We start from the raw sequence: 10,480 nt of genomic DNA on the forward strand, positions 1-10,480 counted from the left end.
TCCATTGTTTGAGATAAAATGTCCTTCATTTGATTATGGCTTCATGCAAAGACTCTAATGCATAGCCGAACATTTCTTACAGTTCTTCCAAAATAGATTTATTAAAATAATTTTATTATTTTATTAAATAATTTAAAAATGGCTAATATTTTCTGTCCATTTGCTTACCTAAAGCTCTGTAAATTAGGTCTATGAATTTTAGAACCATTTTTAAAATTAAATTTATTGGAGGTGACAATGGTTCATAAAATTATACAGGTTTCAAGTGTATGATTCAATAATACATCATACGTATATTGCTTTGTGTGTTCACCATCCAAAGTCAAATTTATGTCCATCACCATATGTGTGACCATCTTTAGCAAAACAGTTATTTGATTGGATATTTCTAACTGAAAGCAGTCACTGTATCTAACTGGTTCATTATTGTTTGCTTCTTATCTAGCATGGTGCCTGCACATATGTGCTTGAATTTTTGGCCAAGATGTATTTAAAATACTGATCTCCTGGCACATCTTCCACCTACACAACTTTCCATTTTGATTTCCATTTTGAGATTTTTCATTTTGATTGATTAAAATGGCACATTCATCTTGCACTTTGCTCTAGGGAAGGCCTCCACATTTACAACAAAAGTGATAATAGGGAGATGACTCAGTGGATAAAAAAAGAATAGCTATATATTGTCCCCCTTGATAACCCATTTCTTTGTTTAGTACATAATCTAAATCCCTGTTGGCACCCACCTGTATTTGGGATTACAGCCAAAGATAATGGAAGAGCAGAAACATCTACATGACTTCTCTCTCCCGTCCTTCCTCTTATTCTCTCCTTCTTTCCCAGTCCTGCTTACTAGCATTTGGAAGAGGACAATTGGCCAATGAACAAATACATAAGATCCACTTTGGATGTTTCTTTAGTCGTTCAACAAATATTTAGTGGATGCCTAACATAAACCAGGCACTGAGATTTCAGTAGCAAATTTAACAGACATTATCCCTGGCCTTGTGGAACATAGAATATAAAGGGGAAGACAAACATCAAAGAACCATATAAAAATGTAAAATTGCAACTGTGATAATATGTAACTAGAAGGAATTGATGTAGCTGCAGAAACAGCACCACTATTTTTCATTTCCGTGGACATAACTATGAGTATGAGAGACTTGAATAATAATTTAATGAATTAATTGTGCATAGCAACCCCAAAGTTTTAGCCATGTTTTTGGATTGTTTAGCAAAAAGATTTTAAGAGGTAAATCAATCACTATGAGCTATTTTTTTAGTCTCAGGAATCCCAAAGGGATGCCCTGTAAAAGTGGGAGATGAAGAAAAAAACACTGCCACTGCTCTATATAATGATAGACAGTTCTGAATCTATTGTGAAAAATAAAAGATAGCTTGAAAATGATGACTTAAATAAGGTAATATTTATTTCATACTTATGTGTTTGACTATATAGTTTCTGATAGTTAATGCATATTCTTGGGACATAAACTTGAATATTTGTGTGTTTAAATTATAGTAGTGCCCCCTTATCCATGGGAGATATGTTCCAAGACTCCCAGTGGATGCCTGACATTTCCAATAGTACTAAACCCTATATATATTGTTTTTTCCTATACATACATACATACATACATACATACATGCAGTTTATGGTTTTTCTTTGGCATACTTGAATTTCCAGCACCACTATTCTTACACTTTGGAACCATTACTAAGTAAAATAATGGTTACTTGAACGCAAGCACTGTGATACCACGACAGTCAACCTGATAACCAACAGGGCTACTAAGTAACTATGGGTGTGTAGCCCATACAACATAGATACACTGGACAAAGAGATAATTAACATCCCAGGTGGAATGGCATAAGATTTTACCACATCACTCAGAATGGTGTGCAATTTAAAACTTATGAATTATTGATATTTGGAATTTTCTATTTAATATTTTCTGAGTGCAGTGGACAACAGGTAAGTGAAAGCATGGAAAGCAAAACCAAAGATTAGGGAGAACTACTGTACACATCTGGAAAAAAGTAGATGTAACAGCAACTCACACTGTTGGTAGATGTTGAACTTGGAAAAAACATCATATGCTGAGTTGAATTCTAGATTTAGGGTTTTGGTGATCATTTCTTTAATGGTCATTTTTCAATGTTCTGACCTTCAGAAGAATGCTCCTGGGCGCTAGAGACCCTCTCCAGAGACAGAGGTGCCTGGGAATATTAATCCTCCCCCTTCCCTACCCCATGGTTCACTACAGCTAATGGATGACTGATTTCGGAGTATAAAAACCTATTTCCTATGACCTGAAGCAGGACAAACTCTGGGCTTTGTTTATGCTCTGTAGTTCCTTGCTGGCTCAGGTGGTATCTGGGATTTCCCCAGAAATTACATTTTTTACTTAGTTTCTTCTTCATTCCTACTCTACTTTCCCCACTCGTTTAATGGTTTCTTTCTAATAACTCATTTGCACTTGAATCCTGAGCTCCATATCTGATTCTGGGAGAATGTGGCCTATAATAAAAGTTTTTGGTCCCAAGGCATGATCAGTTATTGAAGATTTGGAGTAGATGTTCCTAACAGGTAAAAGGGGATTCAAAACAAGGATATGAAGGAAAAAGCTTTCGGCTTTACTTTTTTGGGATATTATCACTTTCATATCTCTTTCATAGATCTCCTCCAGACTTTCAGAACACTAATCCTCTACCAGAAATTGGTCTTGTTCTAGAATCAACCCACCTCTCTTCAGCACTGTTTTTGCCCACATGCAATCCATCATCAAGTCATATCAACTCTTGTTCCAACAATTATTTAGAATCACTTTCTACTGATACCACTCTCCTTCAAGTCACCATTTCTCAGGGATTACCTATACATTTATTCATTTTTCATATACTGCTGAGAAACTGGAGAATGATTTTTTTTTGGTAATATGAAAGTTTTTATTTGGTAAAGCAAACCAGACTAGATAGACTAAAGTGATAACCTACAACACTGAAGTAAATGTCCTTAGGCCTTGGCCAGAAGCCTTCATAACTGTTTTTAAGAAAGTGTTGAAATTGTGTCTGTACCTGAGGCTCTATCCCAGAGAGAGGCACCTCTTGCTTTGTGCAGCTTTTGGCTCCTGGAAAGTGGCAGTGACTCCCATGACCATCTAGGGGGCTGAGCCACTGGTTCAGAATATCACAGCCATCTGCATTGTCGCAGCACCATATACCCTTGTTTCAAGTAAAGTATTACTGTCACTTTCATTCTGTGCATGTTAAACATCTACTGTGGCAACCTCCAGCCTCACTGAGCTGCATGCCTGGGCAGTCTATGTTGTCTCTCCAGGTACCAAGTATTGTTTCTGCTAACTCTCTGGCTTCACATTTGTGTATATTTTGAGTGGTCTGTCTTAACCCTATTTCCCCATAGTATTTTTAGTGCAGAGTTTTGCATAACACACGATTCTTAGGAATGCCTGTGTTATATTGAAACAGAAACACTGTGCAGCTCTCATTTTCAAAGTTTTATAGATACTTTGGAAGATAAACATGTAAAAATAAAGCATAGTATGTACACATTTTAAGTTATCTACTGATAAACTTGGAATAGATGCACATAGGAGAGAATAATTTATGCTGCTTGAGAGATCACAGGGGGACCTTGAAAGATGAGATGGAATTGGCTAAAATAAAGGAAAACGAACCTTTCAATTGGAGAAAATAGGATACCAAGATATCGCCAACTACTAATCATCTAAATTATGAACTCAGAAGTCTGAATGAAACGCATCCCTTTTCTCTGATTTACTCACCTATTTCTGCTATATTCTTTGAAATTTATTTCATTACCATTAAAATTTAATTCAGTTTTTTTAACTATTATATAAGCAAAATTCCAAATGTGTGATGACAAATGTTATTGACTTGGATGTGGGGAAATAAGCTGGTGCAAGTGCAAAATGGTACAATCACTATGGAGGGAAATATGACAATATGTATCAACATTAAATGTGTGTTTTCCTTTTTCCCAAGAAATCCAATTTCTAGATTTCCATCATCTGTCAGATATACTGGCTGAAATATAAAAAGGCATATTCACAAAGCTATTCTTTTAGTATGATTTGTAATCATTAAAGATTCAAATAAACTATATTAATTTACAAAATAAAGTACTGTGAAGTTATAAAAAGAATGAGAATTTTTTTGTGGTTAAAGAAGAGTTATATTGGAATTAACTTTGATGAAAGTAGCATCATGAGTGAAATTTATTATATCACTTCAACAAGCATAAAAATTGAATATGACATAGAGAAAGATCTCATGGAAGCTAAAGTCATTCATTTTGTGAAAAACAGAGTGACAAAGCAAATGATTATTGGGCTTATAAAGATATATGTATGAGGTTTATTGATCCACTTTCCTATATCTATACTACATATCAGTGAGCTTTAAAGAACTAACACTACCTAAAGGGCAGGAGAACTGAAATGGAGGATAGTTATGCTTTAGGAGGAAACATAGGGTTCTATCTGATTCACAGATTTTCTCAAAGAAAGAGAAAGTGACAAGAGGATTTTTGAATGGTTTTTCCCTGTTTTACTATGTGTGTACTTAAGTTAAGATTACAATCAGTTTCATACTGATTACAATGTGGACACAGGAATGTAAATATCTGGACTTACTTTGATAGGTCTAAACTACCTCTACACTGTTTTCTGTCTACTGAGTTCCAGTAGTCATTTCAGCAGTTGGGTTTCATCCCAATGGAGATATGAAGCAAGGCAGAGAAGAATCTCAAATATAAATTAGATTGTTCCCTAGTCAATAAACTTTAGTCTTATCTCTTAATGTCTATGGGATACAGTTTCTAAGGCCTATGGCCTTGCGGAAAGTCCGGCTGAGGGCATTCTTCACCTCATTATTTCTCAGGCTGTAGATGATGGGGTTTAACATGGGAGTCACAACAGTGTAAGACAATGATAGCAGCTTCTTGTTCTCAGGAGAGTAGTTGGACTTAGGCCGGAAGTAGGTGAGGCTTAAAGATACATAGAAAAGGGAGACAACAAGGAGGTGAGATGAGCAAGTAGAGAAGGCTTTTTGCTTCCCTTTAGCTGATGGAATCCTGAGAATGGCAGCAGCAATGTGAGAATAGGAACACAGGATCAGCAAGCAGGGTATCATGACAACCAGAATGGTCCCAATGATCGCATAGATCTCAAACAGTGTTGTGTCTGCACAGACCAGCCTCAGCACAGGTGGGCTGTCACAGAAGAAATGGTTCACCTTGTTGGTGTCACAGAATGGAAAGCTGAAGAGCCACGTGGTCTGCACAGTAGCTACGGGAAAGCCTGGAAACCAGGAGGCAACAGCCAGTTTGGCACGTGTCCTTTGGTTCATGATGACAGGGTAGTGCAAGGGACTGCAGATGGCTACATAGCGGTCGTATGCCATGGTGGCCAGGAGGAAGCATTCAGCAACCCCAAAAAAGAATAAGAAATACATCTGCGTGACACAGCCAGGGAAGGAGATGATTGTGTCCCGGGCAAGCAGGGTCCCCAGCATTTTAGGCACAATGACTAGGTTGAAGCCAATCTCCAAGAAAGACAAGTTCCTGAGGAAGAAGTACATGGGACTGTGCAGAATGGGGTCAGCCAAGGTAACCAGAATAATGAGGCTGTTTCCCATCAGGGTGACCAGGTAGATGATTAGAAATATCAGGAAGAGTAACAACTGTATTTCAGTAGGTAGGGAAGAGAAGCTCACAAGGATAAACTCACTTACTCTTGTCCAGTTTCCTCCAGCCATAGATATAGGAATAAATCTCCAGCTGTGGTTATGGAGAGAAATTCTTGATTGGAAGAGTCAGATTCTAGATTTGTTATTCAGATTCCTTCTTAGTCTCAGAGAAAGAGGCAGGGTCAGGATCTCAGGTGGAAGAGAAAGGGCCTTGTGGTGTCTAAGAATAAAGATACAAAGAAGTATGGCTAGGGCTTATGCTCTGAGATGGGCCTGGGTGAGTTTTTGGAGGAGTTGATATTTCCCTATATGCACATTAACATATACTGAAAGGTCATGCCAATGCAGAACCATGTGTCTCTGAAGGGATCACCAAAGAACCCACATTGGGAGACAGTGATATTCCTGAAAACATCTAAACTTTTGAAAAGCAAGCCTTGTGTTCATGATTTCATTAAAGAGCACATATGTGTGTGAATTTAGCAAACCTTAGAAATATATTTATAATCATAATACAGAATAATGTATCTAGTAACTTTTCTACTCTTCATAAATCTTTCTTGCCTGACAGGGCTAGCATTAAGGATAGTTCACATATGCACATATTTTGTCCTTTTATATGAAAATTTAATATGTAAAGAAACTGAACCCAGAGAAGTTAAGGAACAGCAGTTAAAGTGGCAGATCTGGAATCCAAACCACATCTGTTGGATTCCAAAATCCCCTGAGTTCTACTGAACTGTGCTTCATTAGACTGGTCTGCCTTGACCTGAGGACTAACTCATTAATGCTTAAGAGAATTAGAATTGGGATTTCTGAAAAATCACTATGAAGATAGAGGGAAGAAGAACTGTGAGAATCAACATTATTAACATCAGCCTGTCCAGGAGGTAGAAACAACCTAAGTGTCCACTGACATATGAATAGCTAAAAAAGTTGTGATACATGTACGACTGGAATATTATTCAGCCACAGAAAATAAAGAAATCCTTCCATTTGCAACAACACGGATGGACCTTGAGGGCATTATGCTACGTGACATAAATCAGACAGAAAAAGAGAAATACTGTATAATCTATAAAACAAACAAACAAACAAAACAGAAAAACAAACAAAACAAAAAACAAAAAAAAAACAAAGCAAACTCATAGAAAAAGAGATTAGATTTGTGGTTACCAGAGATGGAGGGTGGTGGTAGGGGGAAAGTGGTCAAAAGTATAAATTTCCAGTTTCCAATAAGTACCAGAGATATAATGTAGAACATGGTAACTATAGTTAATAATGCTCTGTGAGATACAGGTAAGTTGTTAAGAGTAGATCCTAAGAGTTTTTATCACAAAGAGAAAAATTTTTTTCTTTTTATTGTATTGATATGAGATTATAGATGTTAACAAACTATATTGTGGTAATCATTGCACAATATATGTAACTCAAACCATTATGTTGTATGCCTTAAACTTATAGTGATGTACATCAATTATTTCTCAAATAACTGGGAGATAAAGAATAAATCCTAAGAATTATCATGACAAACAAAATTTTTTTAATATTTCTTTCTGTTGTATCTGTACGAGATGATGAATGCTACCTAAACTTATTGAGGTAATCATTTTGCAATATATGTAAGTCAAACCACTATCCTGTATACCTTAAACTTATACAGTGATATATGTCAATTATATCTTAATAAAACTGGAAAAAAATGTTCAGGAGTTCTTAAGACTCAACTGGTTCCCCATTTTCTGATATTTGTTTCTAATTTGCAACTGATAATCAAGAAGCTCTTCTTTTCTTGATATCTTGGTAATCTAGAATATTAAATTCTAATGGAGAAATTATGAGATGAAGTTGGAAAATGGCCAAGAGGCTGGAATAAATAAATAAAACAATTGGATATGGCTAGGGAACTATTGTAAGAAAAATACTAACTTAAAAACAAAAACAAAAACAAAAACATTAGGAGCAGCATTAACCAGAATTGACACAAAGTGAAAGAAAAACAAGGACATGGTCATTGTTTTGGGTATGTTATAACAATAGACTTCTGTGGGAAGGAATTTGAACTTTATTCTATAAAGAGAGACACCTGAATATTTGAAGCCGCGGAGTGACCTTGTCATATATGCCATATAGAAAGATCACTCTGACATTGTTGTGAGAATGGATGGAATAGGATGGGAACAGGGAAGGATCAAAGCTGAATACCTGGGATCAAGAAGACCAGATGGTATACTTACTCTTTGGTATTTTTTTCACTTACGATCCATTTTCAAGCAGTAGAAAGGCTAATATTAGTCAGCTCATGATGAATGATTTGAATTTCGAGGTTATATGTAAAACTCCAAAAAATCTATGCAGGAAAATAAAATCATTCTTACCAAACAATAGTGATCAGACTGATCTAAGTTTTCTCTAAAGCACAAAAAAATTGAATAAAGCCATGCCTACAATCTTGAGCCCAACTTCAAAAAAGCAAATACAAATACAAATTTTTAAAAAAAGGATCAATGATGCAGCAAACAGAGATTCTCAATTAGAAAGTCTCCACTATCATTACAAGACAAGACAAATTTGTCTTTCAGAATAAGCAAACAGAAAAAGTCTTGGAAGATATTAAGATACAATAGTTTAGATTAATGGGATGAATATAAGGACATCGGAACAGTTACTGCCCTTCTCAAAAAAAGAGGCTGGAAGAAACTAAAAAGACAATGAATTGTTTTCAATATGAACTCTCAGCAAAGCCCTATATGATATTGAATATTAAATAAGTAGTCATGAAAATTACAGTCTTTGGTCAGAAAAGGCCACCTGAGGTAGTGGCGGAGGGTCATCATTACTGTAGTAAAAGCTGTGGAACACATTGCTAGAAACTTAAGAAAACTGAATTAGTGGATTAGCATACAAATTGAGAAATTATCCTCAAATTACTGAAAAAAATTATGAAAAGATAAAAATAATGAGGAGAAAGTGAAGTAAAATATAGGAAATAAAATCAAATAAATAGCAGTTCCAGAATGACATAACAAAAGGGAGGGAAGAAAGACAATATTTAAAGAAGTACCAAGGAAAGAATAAACATCTCTGAGCTAAAGGAAGACATGACTTTTTGAATTGAAAGAATCCCTAAATACAAAATAAATTTTTTAAAATAATTCACACAAACATTTATCTTTATATTAATGAAAAGATTTTTTTTCATTTTGAGGATAGAGAAGAATTCTATTTGGTAACCAGCCTAGAAAATAATGAAAGCAAAACAAAACATTTAAAAAACTCTAGCCCAACTACAAAGGAAAAATTAAACCAGAGAACTTCTGTTTCTAGGAAGATGGAGTAGATATATTTTTCCTTATTCTTCCCACTAAGTATAACTAAAAACTCTAGACATTGTATATGAAAAAAATGTAAGATTCTGAATGATGGAGGGGAGAAGGTAGACCAGTTAGGTACCTTAGAATCCAAGATTGTGGTGATTAGTTTGCTGGGTTTTCTTTTTGCCTCATATATCCCAGACTTGGAGCTAAAGATGCGAGCAACATTGAAATGCCAAGAGGCACAGAAAAAAAAAATCTTGAAGAAAAAGCCTACTCTCATCAGCCAAAGGACCCAGAAAGAGCCAGGCTTGAAAGACTTCTAGACAATAACTCATCTACCTTCAGCTAAACACTAAATAAAAAACTGTGGCCTGACCCCAACTCACAGCAGCAAAATCTGAGTGGGAAACTTAGACTTCTACCATCAGCAACTGTAATAAGTTCTCCAAAGCATCTGCTGGGGTGGTATTAGAGAAGACCTAGTAGGGAGCCAGGACTTTCCTCCCTGCAAAGTAATAATGAAGCCCACCACCTGGCAGTAATGAGGTGGTGCTCCTATCTCCTTCCTGTGCAAGGGCAATGTTAAAGAAAGCCAGCTAAAACAGAAGGCCCAAAGAAACTTCAGAGTCTCATAATAATTCGTACTCAAAATGTCCTGGTAAAATAGTAACCAAAAATATGAGTAGATAAAAATTGACTTTTGTTCCCCTTTTAAGTTTTCTAAGTTATGATTAGTAATTGAAGCAAATTTATAACACTGTCTAATATGGTTCTAAACAAATGTAGTAGAAATATTTAAGAGAATTATAAACAGGGGAGGCAAAGGACTATAAAGGAAGGTAAGTTTTCTATAATGTACTTAAACTGGTAAAATGACCACATTGGTAGACTGAGATAAGTTATGTATATATAATGTAATAATACCTACAGTAGTCACTAAAAAATTATACACAGAGATATATTCAAAAGCACTACAGATAAATTGAAATGGAATAATAAAAATGTTCGAGTAACTTAAAGAAAAGAAAGAAAAAGAAAGCAGAGAAATGAAAGAGAAAACAGAAAAAAATAAAATGACACTTAAGCTCTACTCTAACATATCTATAATTACATTAAATACAAATGTTCTAAATGCATAATTAAAGGACAGAGATTGGCAAAATGGGTTAAAAAATATGACCCAACTATATGTTGTTTACAAGAAACTCACAGCAAACATAATTACATAGGTAGTTTGAAAGTAAAATTAGAAAAAATACATCATGCAAATATTAATTTTAAAAAATGTTAATGAAATTATTTATAATATGTAATTATGACAATAACATAGTTTTTTCAGAATTTGAAAATGTAGCACATGTAAAAATCTCAATGGAATAACCTCACTTGAGAATATAGATGCAAAAAGTCTAAATAAAAGTTATTCATTT

General features: G+C 35.1%; 1 protein-coding gene across 1 annotated transcript; it reads right to left on the reverse strand.

The window, feature by feature from the left end:
• Nucleotides 1–4,782: 4,782 nt before the first annotated feature.
• Nucleotides 4,783–5,825, reverse strand: LOC102881264 (olfactory receptor 10A2). The gene has a single exon (XM_006907561.1). It carries the CDS (start codon nucleotides 5,800–5,802, stop codon nucleotides 4,849–4,851), a length of 954 nt encoding a protein of 317 aa, XP_006907623.1. The 5' UTR covers nucleotides 5,803–5,825; the 3' UTR covers nucleotides 4,783–4,848.
• Between the last annotated feature and the right edge of the window lie 4,655 nt (nucleotides 5,826–10,480).

The sequence above is a fragment of the Pteropus alecto genome, unplaced genomic scaffold (genome assembly GCF_000325575.1).
Source record: "Pteropus alecto unplaced genomic scaffold, ASM32557v1 scaffold402, whole genome shotgun sequence".
Taxonomy (NCBI): Eukaryota; Metazoa; Chordata; class Mammalia; order Chiroptera; family Pteropodidae; genus Pteropus; species Pteropus alecto.